At 30.7% G+C, this 19,920-nt stretch overlaps 3 protein-coding genes across 5 annotated transcripts; all 3 read right to left on the bottom strand.

Moving 5' to 3' along the window:
• Positions 281-5,092, bottom strand: LOC109325533 (uncharacterized membrane protein At1g06890-like). 3 transcript variants are annotated; one of them, XM_019557952.1, is made up of 9 exons: positions 5,067-5,079; positions 4,967-5,033; positions 2,230-2,350; positions 1,946-2,130; positions 1,578-1,645; positions 1,341-1,473; positions 1,046-1,207; positions 651-923; positions 281-562 (listed from the first exon to the last, which is right to left on the bottom strand). In XM_019557952.1, the coding sequence occupies exons 3-9, from the start codon at positions 2,348-2,350 to the stop codon at positions 458-460; spliced, it is 1,047 nt and encodes a 348-aa protein (XP_019413497.1). In that variant the 5' UTR covers positions 4,967-5,033; positions 5,067-5,079; the 3' UTR covers positions 281-457. The 3 variants fall into 3 exon arrangements, with proteins under 3 accessions (XP_019413497.1, XP_019413496.1, XP_019413495.1); XM_019557950.1 differs by having other exon boundaries at positions 282-562; positions 2,230-2,355; XM_019557951.1 differs by having other exon boundaries at positions 2,230-2,352; positions 4,963-5,092.
• Positions 6,279-10,545, bottom strand: LOC109325619. The gene is made up of 3 exons (XM_019558081.1): positions 9,339-10,545; positions 7,896-8,566; positions 6,279-7,645 (listed from the first exon to the last, which is right to left on the bottom strand). The coding sequence occupies exons 1-3, from the start codon at positions 10,463-10,465 to the stop codon at positions 6,624-6,626; spliced, it is 2,820 nt and encodes a 939-aa protein (XP_019413626.1). The 5' UTR covers positions 10,466-10,545; the 3' UTR covers positions 6,279-6,623.
• On the bottom strand, positions 14,377-18,642 carry LOC109325621 (cytokinin riboside 5'-monophosphate phosphoribohydrolase LOG1-like). Its single transcript, XM_019558084.1, has 7 exons — positions 18,315-18,642; positions 17,378-17,475; positions 17,253-17,283; positions 16,235-16,334; positions 15,019-15,089; positions 14,784-14,927; positions 14,377-14,685 (listed from the first exon to the last, which is right to left on the bottom strand). The coding sequence occupies exons 1-7, from the start codon at positions 18,438-18,440 to the stop codon at positions 14,605-14,607; spliced, it is 651 nt and encodes a 216-aa protein (XP_019413629.1). The 5' UTR covers positions 18,441-18,642; the 3' UTR covers positions 14,377-14,604.

Below are 19,920 nucleotides of genomic sequence, written 5' to 3' on the forward strand. Positions count from 1 at the left end.
ATTAATTCATTAAGAAGGCAGTATTTTACTGTATGGTTTACTATGGGGACATCGCTTATCCGTACTACTGTCTTATCTCATGTCTTAGATTAATAACATATTGTCATATTAATAAAATAAAATTTTAGAAAATAAAAAGTAATATTTTTATTAGTTTGAGGCAGATTTATGAGGAAGGTTTTTGAGTTTGAGTTAGTGTAAATTATGTTTGTTAATAATTGCTTATGACCGGTATTGGCAACACTGTTGATGTGAACCACAATGAATGATGTAGTCTACTCTTATCATTGGCACAGGAAATATATTACAATTTCAACAAAAAAACTATATTGCCTGGAGTGTAACATAAGATTGATAAAGACTTACAATTACATACAGTAATAATCTTTATTGATCAAAACTTGATTTACACTCATCAAGGTTGCCTAAACATTGAAATAACCCTTGCATTATTGTTTTAAACAAGAGACTCCTTGCTTAATTTCTTAGGCTCATGACTTTCCTTTTCTTGATTGCCCATATTTTTCCCAGCCAAAAATGGTGAATTATCTTTATCCTTAACCTGTAAAGAATCAAATATAAATAACCAAGTTCCTAAAAACACGTAGATAAATAAGAAACAAAAAGGTAGAGTGATGATGATAGTGTACCTGAGATGCCAATGTGAGATCAATTGAGTGTTTCTTTTTGTTCTCATTAGTACAGAAATAAGAATACAAACCCATTCCAAAAATAGCAACAAGTATTCCAATAAGGTTCCTCTCAGTGAAAGGGTCATGAAGTAATGTGAAGCCAAATGCTAGAACAAGACAAGTTTTGAGGTGGCCAAGTACTTGATAAGTTACAGGAGAAGTTTTGCCTATAACTAGAAAGGTGCTGAAGTTCACAGAAACAGCTATCAAACAGGACAAGATAATGAATCCCTGCAACAAAAAACATTTAAGAATATCAATCATCTAGTATATGTTTGGAAAACAATTTAATTTAGCACTTTTTTGAAATAAGCTAAAAAGAGCTTATTTTCATAAGTTTCTCTGATACTTACTAAGACAATAGGAGAATATTTGAAGGCAAAAACATTTTGCTTGGTGAGCATCTGATCCACAAAAGGACCTGAAACAAAAAGAATTGCTGCTTGGAATGGAGAAGACTGATAGAGAAGCTGTGTGGAAGAGACATTCAGCTTCTTCTGTATTGTGTTGGTTAGCTGAATTGTGCAACAAGTTTAAGAATCAACAACCTTCTCAGCTTTACTAAATAACAATAACTACATCTTAGAAACTTTTCCGATAAAAAAATAACTACATGTTAGAACATAAAGGTTGAGTAGTAAAGGATACAATTTGGCCAACACATGTGGTTATGATAGCTAGAAGTGAAAGAATGGTTCCTAGAAAATTGAGCTGAAGGTCTGTGATAGAGGCAATGCCAACTCCAACAAGTAGGAGAAAGAGGGAGAATTTTATTTTTGAGCTGCACATATAAGTTGCAAGAAATTTATTAACAGTTAGCACACATGATCAATGTTTTGTATAATATCAATATTACTACTATGAGTCTTCTCTCAAACTTGTTACCTGAACTGCTTCTTCAGGAAAATAGTTTCAAGCATTACTGTGAATGGTATAATTGCAAGTTTTGTCATCTGCAACAAAGTGAACACCAATATCAATACATATGTAGAATAATTCAGAAGAAAACTCAGCATATTTTATATGTAATATATGATATATAGGTGACAATGTGACATGTATGTAGAAGGGTTAGAAATGGTAAAAATTGTTAAACTCAAGTAGTGAGTCAGTCCGAATAATTTATTATATAAGCAGAAGTTGTTATGAATGATAAGATGATAAACTCTAATAATAATTAAGAGGATAAACATAAACTACAGATAAACTCGGATAAAATGAAAGAATCAGTATATATTTATATCGAATTAAACCTGGTAGAATCCAATGGAATTGAAGCCAAGGCTCAAGTTAAGAAATCCAATAGAGACACCATTTAGAATCCCAAAAAGCATGATTGTCTTCAAGTCAACGGGCTTGGCCTCAAACAGGTTGAAGCGTTGAGCCACATAAAGGGTGCAAAATGTAACCATCAAATGCCAACTTGTAAGTGTAGTGGCTGGTCATCAAAATGGAACAAAAAATGGTTAAAAAAATTGGCTTTTATTTGATCATTAAGAGTATATAATTTGTTTAGTTGTGACAAAATGATAATCACCAAAAGGGAAGCCAAGATTGCTCATCAAAGCTTTGTTGCAAATGACTATAGAGACAGATGAAGCTACTGAGAGAAACAGTGCACCAATAACTCCTAATTGGATACTTGATATCTCTCCCATCTCTTCTGCAAAGTTCAAATATGTTTTTCAAAGTTCTTCTTAATGAAGGACTACAAGTATTTATCATAAATATATATGATGTGAAGGATTCATGCAGTGTCATTTTGCAAGATCTAGAAAAGGAAATAGGACAAAACTTTTAACTAGATTTTAAGAAAAATGTTTTTTTTTTTTCTAACTCAAATTAATGAAAATATATTTTATCAATTAGAAAATTAAATACTTATTATGTTTTATGTTTTTTTTTATTCTTATTGGTTATGGACATGAGTTATGACATGCCTTGAGACATGAGATCTTTGTCTAAAATATGGAATCAAACCATGTCCCAAAAATATGTCTTAAACCAATGAAAATATGTATGTCAATTAAAAAATTAATTATTCATCGTTTTTTATGTTATTCATTCTCATTGGTTTGAGACATATTTTGAGACCAAACAAAATGTGAAACAAGGATTTGCTTTATCAAACCATGTACTAAAATCATATCTCAAACCAATGAAAACATGTTACTTAAAAAAAATTAAATATTTATTATTTTTCTACTTTTACTTTATCCTTGTCCAAAATATGGAACAAAGATTTGTTCTCTCAAACCAATGAAAACATGTTATGTTAATTAAAAAGTTAAATATTTATTATTTTTTTCTATTTTTCCTTCATTCTTATTGGTTTGAGACATGGTTTGGAACAATATTGTTAATATCGTATCGGTCATCAAAATGGTTAGAGTACTGGTATAGCGTTTCAACCGGTAGTTCACTAATTATACCGCATACCGGCGTAATTAGATATAAAAATATAATATATTATTATCAATGTTGAAAAATCAATAAAAAAATCAATATTTTTTTTCAATTTCATTAAAAAATTAATTTTAAATAAAGATTGGTCGGTATGACCGGTATGATTGAATTGAAAATCGGCCGGTATGACCGGTTTTGACGAGTTTTGACCAGCTTTAACCCATATGATTACATGACTGGTATAATTACTGTAGTGTACTGGTATTGAGACCAGTTCACCGGTTTACCGGTTGAACCGGCCGACACGAACCAGTCTTTATAACACTGGTTTGGAATATAGAGTTATGATATATTTTGGGAAACAAATTCCAGAATATAAAACGAGGATCTATTATCCCAAACTATGTCTCAAATCAATAAAAATATCTCAATTAAATATTTATTATTTTTCTATATTTCGTTCATTTTCATTAGTTTCAAACCTGGTTTGAGACATACTTTAGGATTGTAGATCTTTGTGCAGAATATAAAACAATTATTTGTTGTCTCACATTAATAAAAACATATCATGTCAATTAAAAAATTAAATATTCATTATTTTTTCTCATTTCCCTTCATTCTAATTGGTTTGATCTTTTTTTTTTGTATATTTGGGATATACTTTGGGACAATGGATTTTTGTCCAGAATATGGAATAAGGATCTACTATTCTAAAGTATGTTCCAAAATTATGTTCAAACCAATAAAAAATATCATCTCAATTAAAAAATTAAATATTCATTATTTTTCTATTTTTTTAATTATTTTCATTGGTTTGTGAGATACTTTATAACCACATATCTTTGTCATCAAAAAAGGATACGATGTCCAACCCATATCCTAAAACTGTATCTAAAATTAATAAAAATATATCATGTTAATTAAAAATTAAAAATTTATTATTTTTTTTCATTCTTATTTGTTTTGGACATAGTTTAAAACATTCTTTACGGGTAAAATTTCATGTTGTAGAATATGACGCTTGAGTGGACATCATATCTGATGTGAGTGTAGCTCAATATTATCATATACTATATATCAATCTAGAGTGAATGTGGTGTATATAAATTGTTATATAAGCATCATATTCTAGGTCTTCAAATGACATAACTCATCACAAAACTCCTGAAGTGAGTGGTTGAGAAATTCCTAGATTGCTGGCTTCACACTCAACAGCTTAGAAGGATTTTATGATTTTTTCTTCTTCATTGCATCTTAATTTCTCTAAATTTATGGTTTATGTCATGTAACTCCTTGTTAATGAGAAATGCAATCTTTATTAAATGATAATCTAATTAACCTATGGTGGAGGTAGGGCTGCTAAACTAATCAAGGAAAAACTGTTATTTCTCTTAATTTATTTTGTTTTTCTCAATTTGATTACTCAATTTTTTCCCTTGCTTCAATCATTCAACTTTTCTTATATTATCACGTTATTCACCACTATTTTTTTGTCACGCATATCTTTCTTTCTAATCGTGTCATGTTAGTAAAAAAAATATAAGGGCAGACATAAAAGTGAAAAAAAAATTGAGAAAAAAAAAATGATGATATTAATAAAAACAAATAAGGTAAGAAGTGTGTTTTTGCTTCTATCATCTATAATTTATTTAAAAAAGTTAATAATAATTAAAAATAAACAGTAAATAATATAATCATAATATAAAAATTCTTATATTGTCGGTATATACATCTTTTTCTTGAAAAAACAAGATGGTCAGTTCGTGCTAGTATATTATGAAGTGATCACATTGTACAAGAAAACCAAGTTGAACACATGACCATGGCCCATATGCATTTAGAACTGAGTTGATATTATCATCACTTACCTTAATTTGAAGAACACAGAAACAACCTTCTCAGTGTATGTGCTGCAACAACTCCAGAAAATCACACCTCAAGATGGCACCAAGAGTTGAGAGATTAAACGTCAGTGTTTGTAGATAGAGAGAGAAGAGAGTGGTTTGTTTGAGGATACAGCTTCTGTGAGGTATATATTTTTGATGAGAAGATGTTGGTTGAGTTTGTATGTAGTTTGGTGTGGGGTGACTTAGCTTAACCAAGTTAACTGTCATTTGAAGCAAAAGAAAGTAAGCATGAATATTCAGCATCTTGGTGTTGGTTTATCAAGGGAAACTTGTTTAAGACTCATGAGTCATATCTATTTTCTTTTTACAAATGAGTCTTAAGACATAACATATTGGTGGGACCAAAATGAAATAAAATAAAATTACATGATTAAATTGAAAATAGAAAATAAGATTTGCAATAAGAACATGGTAGAAAGGAAAAAGTAAATAATAAACAAATATGTGAGAATATAATGCATAGGAGAGAAGATAGGTGAGATGTTAAAATCAGGAGTTGGATGTAGCAGAATTACATTACCAAACATTAGTGTCCCACATAGTTTTTCATAGATATGTCGTGGATCATAAGCCAGGAAGGTGAGCCAAACCATTAACATATATTTTTAGGAGAAGTGTCTGCCATTTGAAGCAACAAGCTTCAATATATATATATATATATATATATATATATGTGTGTGTGTGTGTTCTGAAAGGAAAAACAAAAGAAGTGACCACCTTGTAACATGTTCTACTGTCAAAATTGATATTTCATGTTTGCCATATAAAAAACAGAACCTTTTTTGGAAAGTCCTTGTGGGACCTCATCTATGGGTTCTTCTTCATCTTCTACATGCTCATTTTTTATACTTAGGTGTTGTGCTTGTGAAATCTTATAAATTAATGATTAGTTTTCTTTTACTTTATTGCCTTCTATATTTTGCCCCATGCTCGGTATATCTCACTTTCTGCATGTGATTCTAGTCACTTGATTGTAACTTGTATGCGGTATGCCTAATGCATGCATCTCACCTAGATTTGGTAATCTTTTATTTTATCATGAGAATCTATTAGATGCAAGTTGTTGCTTAGTGATCATTAAGTTATAAGTTTAAATCTTTGAAACAATGTCTCTCTGATTAAGGGATAAAGTTGTGTACATTTATCTTCCTCAGACTCCACTAAGTAGGAGCCTCGTGTATTGGATCATTTTTTTAATTGGATATTATTATACTCACATGTTCACTTGAGTGTACCCCACTAGGTAAAAAGTCAGATTCTCATTCAACAATTAAAATTTGTTTAACCCTTTAATTTGATTACTGATTGCTGCTAACATTTAGTAAAACAATGTTTAACATAAATCCTAACAATTCACATAATTTAATACTAAGTTTTAGGCAATTCTATGCAGAAAATCTTAACATAGTACTTATGCAATATAACCCCCAACAATTTAATTACAATTGCTTCTATGGAAATTATCACCTTGTCTTATCATTTTGGTTGGGAAACATGAGTTGCCTCATTTTTATTCCCTTGACAACAAAATCACTGGCCTAATTTCCCACTTAATAATGACATATAAACAATACACAAATAATAATCTCTTAACAATTCATCAAAGGAATGAAGAATTTCAGAATTTGGTGCAACTTTGTGGTAGACCTGTATGATGATCCACAGTTACTAGCTCAGTGACATTGTTACATCTTAGCACATCTTGACCCAACTTAGCTCCAGCAGCCTTAAGACCCCTTAGAGAAAGTGGTTGGTTGAAGAGATTCAAAGATGGTAGTTTTGATGCTGGAGGCATTTTCATTCTTGGTAAAAAGTTTCTAAAATCTTCCTTCAATAATGGCACCTCAAAGTCTTGTTTGTTATGCTTAACCACATTATCTTTAGCACTAATATGTGCCCCTGGTTCCATATGGTTGGTTGAAAAGCTAGCTTGGTTAGGGAAATTTGGATATAAACTAACATACCCTCTAAGGTACATCATGTCTATTAGGAACTTTTTCCATGAAGCTTGCCAACCATTTGTTCTAGACTTCGGAATTTGGACCGGGTTTTCCTTAGCATTCTCAGTGAACCTCATGTTCATGTACACATAGAACTCTCTCCAATGCTTAGGGAAAAACACTGCTCCCCAACTACAAGGTAATTGGTGAAGGTAAGGTGTGTTGGGATGGATTGGTTTGAAGAACTCTGTGGCATTCCATTTAGGCCTTTCTTTGACAACTTCAACAATCCTTGGAGTGTAGAGAGAGATAGATGAGAGTTCAGGGAGAGAAACTTGAGGGTCATAGTGATAAGCCAAGAGTGCATATTTGATCCATAAATAATAGTATGGAGAAACTTCAATGTCATCTTCAAGTAAGAGGCCAAAGTCATCATCAGAAGAAGGGTACCAACTCTCACTCACTGCTCTTATAAGCCCTCCTTGGATGATTCTTCTTCTTAAGGTTTTAGGCCCATGAGGCCATTCCAATGAACCTAGTAACTTTATAGTTGCCTCATCTACCTTGCTATCCATGTTGAAGGTAATAGGAACTTCATCTCCAAGATAGTAAGCATTGGTGAGAGACTTGAGAAGCCTTGCTAATGAATTAACTCTGTTTTGGGTAATGATGTTGATAGAAATATGCATCTTATTCCAATCTGCAAGATACATTATTTTATATTAACTTATTAGTATTAACCAAATAACTATAGTATGATCTTGTCACAATAAAAAGAATGAATGATAGAGTACTAGCTTAAATTTTATTGAACATGACCACATTAATATTGATTTAAGCACATTCATATTTCTGTAGTATGCAATGCATGTATTGTTCTAGGAACATGCTAGGATTAAGTGATTATGCATTGCAAATAAAGTGGACAAGAGTTGAAGAAATTTTCATACTTGGTAATGCTGTTGAACGCAGATCAGCCATCCAAAGAACTTTAGACACTGAAGCCCTGGGCAAAAGAACAAGTGTGGTACCATTTGAATTTGTTTCTGATGCCATCTTCAAAGCCTTTTTCACATTAGGATCAATGTCAGCTACAGTAATTACCACACTAGGATTATGAATTTTGATCAAACCCTTCATGCTGGAGTACACTGCCTGTACTACTGGCACCTCTGAGTTTGACACTCCAGAAAGTGCTCCAAGCGCCAAATCGAAAATCTTAAAACGCCTCTCTTTACAAACCAACATAGGCCATTTAAGAGCTGCAGCAGCATTTTCACAAGGACAGAAGTTTCCTCCAGATACAACAATGTAGGCTTTTTTGCCAACTGTGAACCTGAACTTTTCAAGAAGAGGTGCAAGTGCTTTTACTTCATCAACTGTGTGAGCATAAAAGAGTGCATCAACCTTTTGAGGATGCATTGCTGCCCACTGTGTCACATAACCTGTGGAAAGTGCTTTCCACCATTGGTCATCTCTTACTTGAACTATGTCCTTGAAAATCACTGTGGTTTCTGACACATATGCAAGTCTGTGTTCACTATCACCCCATGTTTCCTTGTCTTTAGGGTCTACTGGAAGAACATATGACCCAGCATTTCTATACTTCTGAAGCTGATAGCTGTAATACAATAAATCAAACTTCAGCAAGTATAATAATGTAGTAACAGCAGTATCATTTGAATAACTAACTATTTTGAACAGTTCTCAATAACTTTATACTTTGCTTTATAAATAAGGAAGTTGTGCAAAAGTTGTCTAAAACATTTGTTCAAATAAGTTTCTTATTTAGTAAAATAGAAGTGGTCCATTATAGACTAGAGAAAAAGTCTAATTGCATTTTCTGACTTCAAATAGTGATGTATGTTTACTGCAACTTGTACTACTTATTAGTGTTTCTATACCTAATGGCAACCACTAAGTACTGTGTTGGACACTATTAGAGGCTCTTTTTGGTGTTATCAAATTGTTGATTGTTTGACTTTAATAGTCAACGTTCACATACACTATGACAGATACGTTCTTATGTTTTTCATCAAATATAATTTTTTCTACATAAAATGGTAACAAAAAACTGTGAACATGATGTAAAAGTATAATGGAAAATGATCAAAACTATAGATAAAATATTTTTACTTGAGAAATAATGATGATAGGTGATGAATGATTATAAAGTAGAAGTAAAAAGAGGTGTGAAAAATATGATGCAAGAATACGGTTACTAAGGGTTGGTTTGCAAGTTGGGTTTTGGAGGACAATGAAGGAAAATGGAAGGCTTCAGAGCCATCTCGCAAGTGTATTTCATAGCTCTGAAGCTTTCCATTTTCATTCTTTCACCTGCAAAACTCAACTCGCAAACAAATCGTAAAGGTAAAAAATTGAGATGAGAGTACCTGAGGTGAAGATCTTCACCAGTTGAGAAGGTAAAAGGTGTCTCAATGAAGAGTGTTTTGACAAGTTCAGCAGATAAAAACCAAGAGCTGGATAGAAAGTCCACCTTCACAATTTTATCAATTGTGATATCATAAGCAGGATCAGGCAAATAAAGCCCTGCTTCTTTAGACCTAAACTTTCTGTAACTTGGAAATGTGAAATCTTTCTGTCTAAATGGCAATATCCTTCCAATACTTCCCAACACAGAGTTCTTGTACTTTTCTGTCCCAGCCACATGTGCCAAAATCTGCAACATCTTCTTACCAGGAATCATATCATCATCAACAATATACACCAAATCAGCCTCAGTCTGAAGAGCCATTTGGAACCTTCCATAGTACTTGAAATCATAGCTTGAGCTTATAAAACTGATTCTTGAATCATTGTAGCTCTCTACAATTCTTTTCAAAGATAACTCATTTGGGCTTCCAAATGAAAGCACCCAAACATGATAGAATGGGAGGGTTTGTTGGAGCAAAGAATCAATTTGAGCACAAAGTGTTTTTCTCTTGAAGTGGTTTAATAAAACAGTAATTTTTGGCTTCTTAGGACCATGCAAATCCCATTTGGATTTCATTGCCATTAACTCAGAAAGTGTCTCAGTTCCAAAATTCTTACTTTGAAAATCCAACACCTCATTGTATAGCTCTCTCTTCAACTTGATCATTTGTACATCATTGGACTTCTTTTGCATGAAATCAATCTTCTCGTTCTCACATACAAGGGAAGGATTTATCGGTTGAAATCCTTCCCTGACGAGAGAAGAAGAAGAAGAAGAAGAAGAAGAAGCTTGTTGGTAGTGACCAACAACATGGGGTGTGATCATGAGTTGCTTCCATTGTTGTGCAATTCTTGTAGCCCAAGTGAAATCTGGATTGGTTCTTAGATCAATAGAAGGACCCATGTAGTACAATAGGAATGTTGCATAAACTGCAAAGCAAAATTGAAGACATGTAAGTGCTGCTACAAATTTTGTAGAAGCACTTTTTTGATTCTTCATTTTGCTCTTTCCTACAACATAGTCATTAAGCATTCCATCTAAGGAATCTCCACTTGATCTCACAGATGAGTTTCTACCAAAACCCATTTTAGAATTTCAACTAGATTATTCAATGTCACACCTGCATAAGAAGAACACATGCAAAAATTTAGTCCCTACATATATACACCATTAACTGCAATTACAAATGAAATTTACCAACAAGGCATTCATGTGAGCTACGCTCATTGAAAGGGGCAGTTATACACCCAAAAGAGATTATTTGCTTAACAAAAAAAAATGAACTTTGCAAAAGAAGCTAAAGATGAGTCTAAGAATCTAACCAAATTGGTGAAGGAAATGGTATTGAAATTTGAAGGGTGTGTGGTTTTATTATATAATATTAGTGGAAAAGGCCGAAAAAAAATAGAAAAAGTGAAGAAGTTCACATGAAAAATGCATAAGGGTCACATGGCCTAAACGTGTATATACATTTACGTTAATTAAGAAATGTAAGCTCAACACGTTAATTTCATACACTATAAACTATGTGTGTATATAACTTTCTGCATAAGATACCAATACACAATATACAAGAGCCATTTTTGATGCAGTAGAAAACGGTCATCCCTGCGTTTTTGGCCTGCATAGTAATCATTTTTGTATATTATTTTCTCTTTCCAAATGATTAAGGCTTTGCTTGGTATAATTACCAAAAAAGTTAAAGAGAAAAAACTGAGAACCTGGCTATTAGCAGTTCACAATATAAAGTTTTGTCATAAACAATGGTAGTGTGGTGCTAATGATAAGGCGTCTTTTGAATCTTTGCTTATAAGAATCGAACTTTTGACGTTTTGGATTTGAGAATCTGGTATGATATTGTTGGGAAATGACATATTGTTTTATCTATGAATTAGCTAGTGGTCTATCTCACAATATCAAGTTGCTTAAACTATTTTCCAAAAATTATTTTTTAGAATTGAGTGATTTGAGTCAAAATGAAATATTTTAAAATTTGTAATATTACAACAGAAAAAATTAAATGATTCTCATCATTGAGTAGTGTTCATGTTCAAAAAAATAATAATACAGATAAATGATAGATGATACATACATATTAAATTCCTAATATAACCGATGAATTATAGCCCATAAATTTGGCCTGACATATTTTATTTCTTCTCAAAGCCTTTAAAAATGTCAGGGTTAGACTTAATATATAATTTAGAGACTCATAATCATTATGATATTGGAGCTACAATAGAGACAAAATAAAGTAAATGATTTAAAGACCTTGATCAAAACTGAAAAGTGGAAATAAAACTTGTAAGACTAAAAAAGTATCTTGCTTTATGCATGGGAGAAACGTTAAATAACATATAAATATGAAATATATATAATGTGTATCAATTAAGGCACAAACAAACACTGACGAGAAAGAACACAGGATACATTACTCACTGGCGTGGCTATAAAGATACAATGTTTAAAAGGTGAGGAAATTGAAAAAGCATTTTCTTCTTCAGCAAAACAAGTTAAAGATTTGAACTCGCACACCAAAATTAATGGCTGATTTTGTGTCAATTAGTAAGAACTCATAAATATTAGGCGGATTTGGTGCATGGTGGCTTATAGAAGAGAGAATCCAAGTGTAACTTGGTTGCTTATGTTAGAAATAAAGGTATTGGAATAATGGGAACACAACAATTTCTATCTAATTGTTCATTATACCTTTTTTTAGTTTAATATTTGTGTATTGTAATATCAATTTTTTTATATTAACAACACATTTTTCATCACTGATTTGTAATACTTTTGTTTAAGAGTCAATGATAATTAATATATATATATAATAGATAATATATCAATAGTTTAAAAACATTATACTATATACATATTAAATCCTTTATTTTTTTATTTTTTTTCCCTCTTTTTCTGGTAAGTAGCCATTGGAGTTGACATATGGAGAGAGAAGAAGAATAAAACATGAACATGTGGGATTGTGGGAATTCAAAGTTCTATCTTAGAAAAAAAAATGTAAGGTTGACTGTTATTTACGATATTGAGGAGTAAATTCAAAGTGATATTTGTGCAATAGCTTTGGCACGTAACTATAAGTTATATCACTTTCAACATTGATACTTAATATATTTTTTTTAGTATTATCAAGAGTATTTCTCACTTTTTTTGATAAAGAACAATTTATTTCGGATGTGTGACTATTCCTTCCAACAAATTATATTCTCAGGAATAAATTTGACATTTTGATCATTCTAATAATAGTAAGGTTACATCATTAAACCAACACTTTGTTAATCATCCTGAGATCTTAGTTAATATGTTAATTAGGTTCACTATGTAAATGGATATAAATGAGTTAGTGTTAGATGGTTAGAAAATTAAAATATAAATCATATATATTATCTTTATATTTTAATATTTTTTGACCAATATGAAAACGAATATAGAGTTATATGTATTTTGAAACAAAATATGTAATAATCCATATGTAAGTGAGGGTGCATTCGTAAGTCATATATCATCTAGTTCACTTTATAAGCAAATTTAATCAGTTTCTCACAAAAAAATCAATTAAAAGACAGTTAATTGGTTTGATTTAATAAAAAATATAATTATTATTCAACATATAGTATATGTGGATTTTTTTCAATTAAAAGTGATATTAAAACTATGTAACATATATAAATATGCTCATGTTTGAGATAAAAAATGTTAATATTTTTTATTTATAATTGAGAATGCAATCAATATTAAGATTTTTTGTGAAGGTAGAGTTTATGTCCCTAAACAAAATAGTGAAAATGGCATGGTCAATATCATGATCCTTATAATTGCTGTTACATAACATAGTTCAATGAAAATGATGCATTTACAATGATTATAAGATAGGTTGAATGTAGCTAGGTAATGTAATTTAAATTTCAATTCATATTTGACCATGGTGGCTTTGCACGTGAGGAAATGAAGAAAGTCAACATTAGTATATATTAATAAAATATTGTCATAATCTTAATACTAAAATGGGTAATTAAGGGAATTTGAATACGCATGAGGAATGGTGGAAACCACGTACACAACTTGTTGGGGCTTTTGAATTCTAGTTTAGGATGTAGGACATAACCTTATATGGATATGATTCAAGAGTCTTCACAAAAGCCGGCAAATATAATACCCATTCCCTTCTAATTCCACATTATAATATATTCTGAAAACAATCCCTAAAACAACCCTTCCCCACTTTCATTAATGGGAGGGTTAATTATAATTACAACATCATATTAATTATTTCACTTTTCAAAAATATTATATGAAATAGGGGGACATTTAATGACCTTCATCCTATACACATTGTGTGTAAAAACCAGTGTTGTGAAACCTGAGCCGGATGTCAAACTGACAGAGATCCCGTATTAGGTTTAAATGGTTAAATCGTCCAGTCTGACTGAGTGATTTCGTACATAATTAATAAAAATACAGTTATATATAAATGTAGAACTTTATATAATTAATAATTATGTATAATTATATTGAAATAATACCTCTTTATTTTTTGGACCGTAGTAAAACAAAATATTAGAACATTGTCCCTTTTTTTTTTATTTTTAATTGAGCCGTCCGGTTTACTTCCCGGGTTAATCCGGTTTAACCGGGTTTAACATGACCTCACATTATGTAACATTTTTATTTTTATGTAACGTACTAACGTGACCTCTATTGGATAATCCTACATATATTTTATGACACATAGTCAAAACGACCATTATTTTAATTTTTTTCTTCTTCTAAATTTGTAATCAAAGTAATCAAAGTGAAGTTTTAATACCTCTTACTAAGTTGATCTATTCTTCATTGCCATATCTCATACTCTTATTATACTAGTTAATGTTATACTACCATATATATAAGTGCTTCATCCCTTGAAAATACTACATACACACACCTAAGGAAAAATGGAGGGTCAAAAAGACCTAAAAGAAAACATAAATCTTACAATAATCTTCATCCTACATAAATCCTCTAAGGTCTATTAAGTTCCAATGTCTTTGGCAAACAAATTAAGACTTGGAAAAACCAGAGTTAGTCTTCAAAGCTACATTGCAATCAGTTATGTAGTTTACAGTTACACTAACAAGAAAATGCAAAATCACAGAAAATTTTGAGCTTGAGAAAATTGTGGTCATAATAATAACATTAACCTAACAATCTCTAGTTCTCTACCCCATACTTCAATCTGAGGAAGAATATTCTGGCTGCCCATTTTCCCAGCTTAGTTTAGAGGCAACTCTTTCATGTTGTGGGAAATATTCCTATAAGGGTTAAAAGCAAAATCTCATAAAATTGCACTTAGTGAATGAAGCTTAAAAGCTACAATAAATTAAAGTATTAAATGGAAAAATATATATACCTCCATTTTCTTGACAAGTTCTTTTGTTGATGGAGCAGAAACAATGATATTGCGTGCTTTGGGGCTAATGAAACCTTCTTCCACAGCTTTATCAATGAAAGACAACAATGAATTATAGTATCCATCTACATTCAGCAACCCCACCTTCCAAAACAAAAAAAGAATCGATTTTTTTAAATTATTTTCATCAATAAATTATAAAAAATCGATTTTTAAACATGGAAAGGGACTTTACTGGTTTATCATGAATCCCAAGTTGAGCCCAAGTTATCACCTCAAGTAGCTCTTCTAGTGTTCCATACCCACCTACACACACGTACACAAAGAGGGAAACTAAATAACACAGAGAAATTACGATATATACATTTCATTTCCAAATAATAAAGTAAAACATGTTTAATTGGTTATTTTTTAATTTTTGTTCTTAATTTTTGTTAATTTTTTAATTGGTTTATGTTTCATTTACATTTTCTTGATTAAATAAATAGATATTTTTTTAGAGGGATAACACTGATATTTATTTCTATAAAAAAAATTATATAAATTGTCACCTAAATGGGCCCCTTTTTCGGATTCCTAGTCAAGAAAAGAGACGAGCCCTTAGTTTTCTTCGGTGAATGCTTTTGACACTTTTTTTCAGTACTTTACTCCCCTGTTAAATTAAGTTATGGAAGTATATTTTTGTAATATATATTTACACTATAAAATTACATTTCCAGAATAGAAAAAGTGTAAAATTAGTTAAATAAAGAAGTGTTAAAAGCACTCACCCTTGACTCTATGATTAATCTTCCCAAAATAGTGCTAAGGCTATACACCAACCAGTAAAACAATGAAGGAGGAGGGGACCAGTAAACATTTTTCTTAGAAGCCTAGAAATTGGGAAATGATAAAAAATAAAGTGTTTTTTCCACTCTATAGTATTTTGGGATGAATTAAACCTAAAAATTACGTGTGTCACTTATTGTAATTAATGAGAAAATTAAAACTAAAAATTCTTTAATCTCACATTTAAAAATTTAATATTTTCTTGACTATTTGCAATAAATAGATGAATATTAGTGTTCTAACATCCTAGGACATATGACTTACAACATGTCATGTGCAAACTTAGTGACATGTAACATAACATTATCAAGGAAGTATTGTTCGTTTTGTGTTCCACTTGTCTCATTTATTATTTTTTAAATATGCAATTGTATTTAACTACACCCACATTTAATTGACCAGAAAAAAAAAACTTAATATCACATTCTTTCTTTATTTTATTTTAGAATTGGCAGTTGTTGTTTTTACCCTATGAATTCATCATCATTTACATAAAGTAGTTTTTTTATTTAAAATTGTTGTATTCCAATTTCAATACTAACTAAATAGTGCATTGCCAATTCACCAATTCTAATCTATATATATGTTGTATATTTTCAAGAAATATTGTAGTTTGTACCAACCAGGTAAGGCAATAAAGGCATCAGAATGCTTAGCCATTTCTGCTTTTCTTTGATGCATGTCTGATACTGCCTTCACTTCCCCCACTGTCTCTCCTGTAATCTACACACAAATAAATCCAAATTATCACAAAGCATAAATAGCTTTTTTACCCGAAAATAAAATATCTCCTCGTACTAAATGTGTTATTTCCTCTGGTTATTAAAATTACAACATGTTTCTTTTTAGAAATATATTTTTGTAGAAAATGGTCAATTAACACATGATATAATGACAGTGATAAGTGGAAATAACTTATGTCCTAGTAGGAGGACAGAGAATGCATGTATAGGAATGGGAGGGGAGTAATGATGAGATACTTCAGAAGTGGGATCAATAGGAAATCATATAGATATGCATTTTTATTTAGGAGAATGACCAAATAAAGAGAGAGACTAAAGAAATGTGAAGAAAGTTAGTTCCAATAAGAAAAATGGGGATAATAAAACAAAGAAGGACATGGCATATAAGAATCTAGGGATGGTATATGGAAGTTGGAGAGAGAGGGACAAAATTGTTCAGAAGGAATGACCCCAAATTGCCAGGTGTATGGATGGATAAGTTAATAAAGATACCCAAATATGAAATCAAGTCAATGTGAAAAGCCAACAACAACTACACAAGACCCACTTGGAGCATGCATCAATCACAAATAAAGACAAATATGCAAAATCAAATATACTTAGATAACAAATGTATGGAGCATATTCATTAAAGGAGGATACCACAACATTGGAATAAAAGCATATTGTGGTAGAAAAAGAGAAACTATATAAATATTTTTTGAATGTAATATGTATATATTGTTGGCATAAGAATTTATAAACAATCACTATATCATTTACTAATTATTTTGTATTACTTTTTTAAAGAGTCGATAATAATTAAAAATGAATTGTGTTTAGTATTTTATTGGTCATTTTCATTTTTAGTTGCTATGATGATTTTCATGAAATGTCTCCAAAAACATGTTAACATTACCTCTCTTGGCATGAGTGTCTTGGGAATAACTCTGCAGACAATATCATGACAAAAAAATAGTTGATATTAACATATCCAACATAAAACCAATACAAATAATCATAACAATGAATATGCTTTCTTACCCAATTACATGGCGACCTCCATCATAAACAGCTTGAGAAACCAACCCCATCAAACCAATACTGCCTCCTCCATAAACCAGATCAATATTTCTTGACACCTTTTTAACATACCAAACAGTAACCAAAGTGGTCAATTAATTAGGGTAGAATAATGGGAAAGGCACATGTGTTCATATACATTGTGTCACCACATGTACCATTAACATATAATATTGGTTGAAAAATATATATTTAAATTAAAAAATTAATAATTAATTATTTTTCTCACCAATCATAACTGATGACACATGTAGTGACACAACTTGTGAGAATACATATGTGAGCCCGGATAATGGTTATCAACTAAAAATTCTATTTCTGTGAAAATGTGAATGGTGGATGTTTGTATAGACCACATTATAATACAAAAATGTCTATGAAAAAACATAGAAACTGAGGTGATTTGTTGTTTTTTGACATGCTTATTAATGAACTGAAAAAGGTTGTAAATAGATGGTGCTACAAATGGTTTTTGTTGTTGTCACTTCCCTTTAGTAGTTTAAGTGGTTGAAATGTGATTGAAGAAACTGAAGGGGTAGCAACAAACAGATAAAGTACAAACCAATGAAATCAACAAAAGGTTTAATTAAATCAAAACAAGATTAAGAACAAACTTTTCAACATATATAGTTTATTTAAAGCACTAAAACAATACAAAAAAACAGTTTCCAATAAGAAAGAACCAAAGTTGATAATTAGAAAACGAGTAAGACTCATTTCTAGTATCCGAGAGGGGAGTATAAATTCTAAAAAACCAAAAAAAAAATGCAAATATCATTTGTGTCATTTTTATTTACGATGAGATTATGGTATTTGAAAGAAATAGAAACATGTTAAAATGAGTTTGATAGAAAAGATGAGCAGAAGAAAGATAAGGCAGAGGAAATAATTCTATTACCAATTCCTTTCCAAGCTCAATAGCAGCATCCTTATAAGTGGTCTTATTCCCAGGGCTGCTTCCACAGAACACACAAATCCTCTTGAACCTTGATTCTTTCATCTCACTTTCTCTCTCCAATTCCATATTTTTTATTTTGAACTACTTTAAAAGGTTCAAAAAGTTGGAAGAATAGTTGATGAGAGAGTGTTATATATAAAGGGTGTTAAAGTACACATGCAAGAGTGCATTCTATTCTATTGTGGAACCATCATTCACATCATATGAACCATGACGATGATGTTTCACTCCCCAACTTGTACGTAGGGAGAGTGAGAGTCACTTGATCTATATACATGTGTGTGTGTTTGTGTTTGTGTTTGTGTCTACTTACTTTACTATGGTCCCTAGTTGTTGCAAGAAAAGATAAATATAAACGAAAATAGATGATTCGTGGTCCTATGTCATGATCACTGTGTTTTTGTTTTGCTAAATTGAGTGTTGGTATGGGAACACAAAACTAGATGGGTGCAGGACCAATGATCCCCTCCATCAAAAGATAAAATTGTCTTAACATATTATTGTTTCTTTATTTTTTGTAGTACTTATTTTTCCATTAACAAAGATGATCATTACTCGGGTGTAGGTGAGAGTGAAATCTTTGCTATGAACTAAGATATTATCAGGCATTGGACCCTACATGATGATATGTGTATTTTTAAAAATATTATCGGGGTAAATTTTAGTGAACTTCCTTTGTTTGGTTGTTTAACTACTTAACTATAATGCATTTTGGAAGGGTTTTGTTTGTTGTGTGTCCATGCTTATAAAATTATTTAATTAACACCGGTTATTAACTATGCATTGCATGGGTTTTTATTTTTAACTTATTATTTGTTATTTAATTATTTATTTAATAGAAGCTTGATCGTGGATAGAAAAATGATATTTTATAATGTAATATTTATATTTAATAAAATAGCATAATATACATTTTAAATCTCAATAAGAAGTTGAATTAATAAAATTATTTAAGCGTAAGTTATAGTTTCCTCTCTTTTTAAAATAATAAGGTGTTACATTAAGTAGAAATGTAGGATAATATATAAAAAATTATTTGAAATAAATTTTAATTTTAATTCCCCTTCAATTTTAATTAGTTAAGAAAAATTTCTTAATTAATAAATGTTTTCTTAAACCTCATCATGGCCTTAAGTACTTCATTCTCAACTCATTCCAAATTCTTCCAATTTGGAGGATAGCTAGTATAGTTGTTGCAAATACGAAGTCTCTTTTTGACAGTATTAAAAGCTAATTTTCTTATGTATTTCTTTATATATTTATCATAAACTAAATCATAATGGTGTAAAGTCTCACCGGTTCTCATATATTGTATACAAATGTAAAGTCAAATGTGAAATATTCAATTTTTTTTGAAACAATGCTTACTGAAAATAGCAATAACACATCCAAAAGCCATAATTCCATACTTGTAAAGTAATGGATTCCATTGTTATACCGAAAAACATCGTTAAGGTTACAACTTACAAGTATAACAAGATTTTCATTGAATCTAATAAAATGAAAATGACGGTGGGAATAGTTAATGGAATAACAATAATGATAA

Source organism: Lupinus angustifolius, chromosome LG13, assembly GCF_001865875.1.
Source record: "Lupinus angustifolius cultivar Tanjil chromosome LG13, LupAngTanjil_v1.0, whole genome shotgun sequence".
Lineage (NCBI taxonomy): Eukaryota > Viridiplantae > Streptophyta > Magnoliopsida > Fabales > Fabaceae > Lupinus > Lupinus angustifolius.

Bases quoted from the DNA above. Each gene is read 5' to 3' on its own strand.
- LOC109325533 (XM_019557951.1), bottom strand. From the start codon at position 2,350: ATGGGAGAGATATCAAGTATCCAATTAGGAGTTATTGGTGCACTGTTT. The intron at 1,646-1,945 runs GTTTAATTCGAT...ACTTTGTTGCAG, and splicing joins ATTCCATTGGATTCTACCAG to ATGACAAAACTTGCAATTAT. The intron at 563-650 runs GTACACTATCAT...GATTCTTTACAG, and splicing joins ATCTCACATTGGCATCTCAG to GTTAAGGATAAAGATAATTC.
- LOC109325619 (XM_019558081.1), bottom strand. From the start codon at position 10,465: ATGGGTTTTGGTAGAAACTCATCTGTGAGATCAAGTGGAGATTCCTTA. The intron at 8,567-9,338 runs GTACTCTCATCT...ATTGTATTACAG, and splicing joins GGTGAAGATCTTCACCTCAG to CTATCAGCTTCAGAAGTATA. The intron at 7,646-7,895 runs GTATGAAAATTT...TGTATCTTGCAG, and splicing joins GCGTTCAACAGCATTACCAA to ATTGGAATAAGATGCATATT.
- LOC109325621 (XM_019558084.1), bottom strand. From the start codon at position 18,440: ATGGAATTGGAGAGAGAAAGTGAGATGAAAGAATCAAGGTTCAAGAGG. The intron at 15,090-16,234 runs GTTGGTACAAAC...ACGTGTGTGTAG, and splicing joins TGCCTTTATTGCCTTACCTG to GTGGGTATGGAACACTAGAA. The intron at 14,928-15,018 runs GTAAAGTCCCTT...TTGTTTTGGAAG, and splicing joins TTGGGATTCATGATAAACCA to GTGGGGTTGCTGAATGTAGA.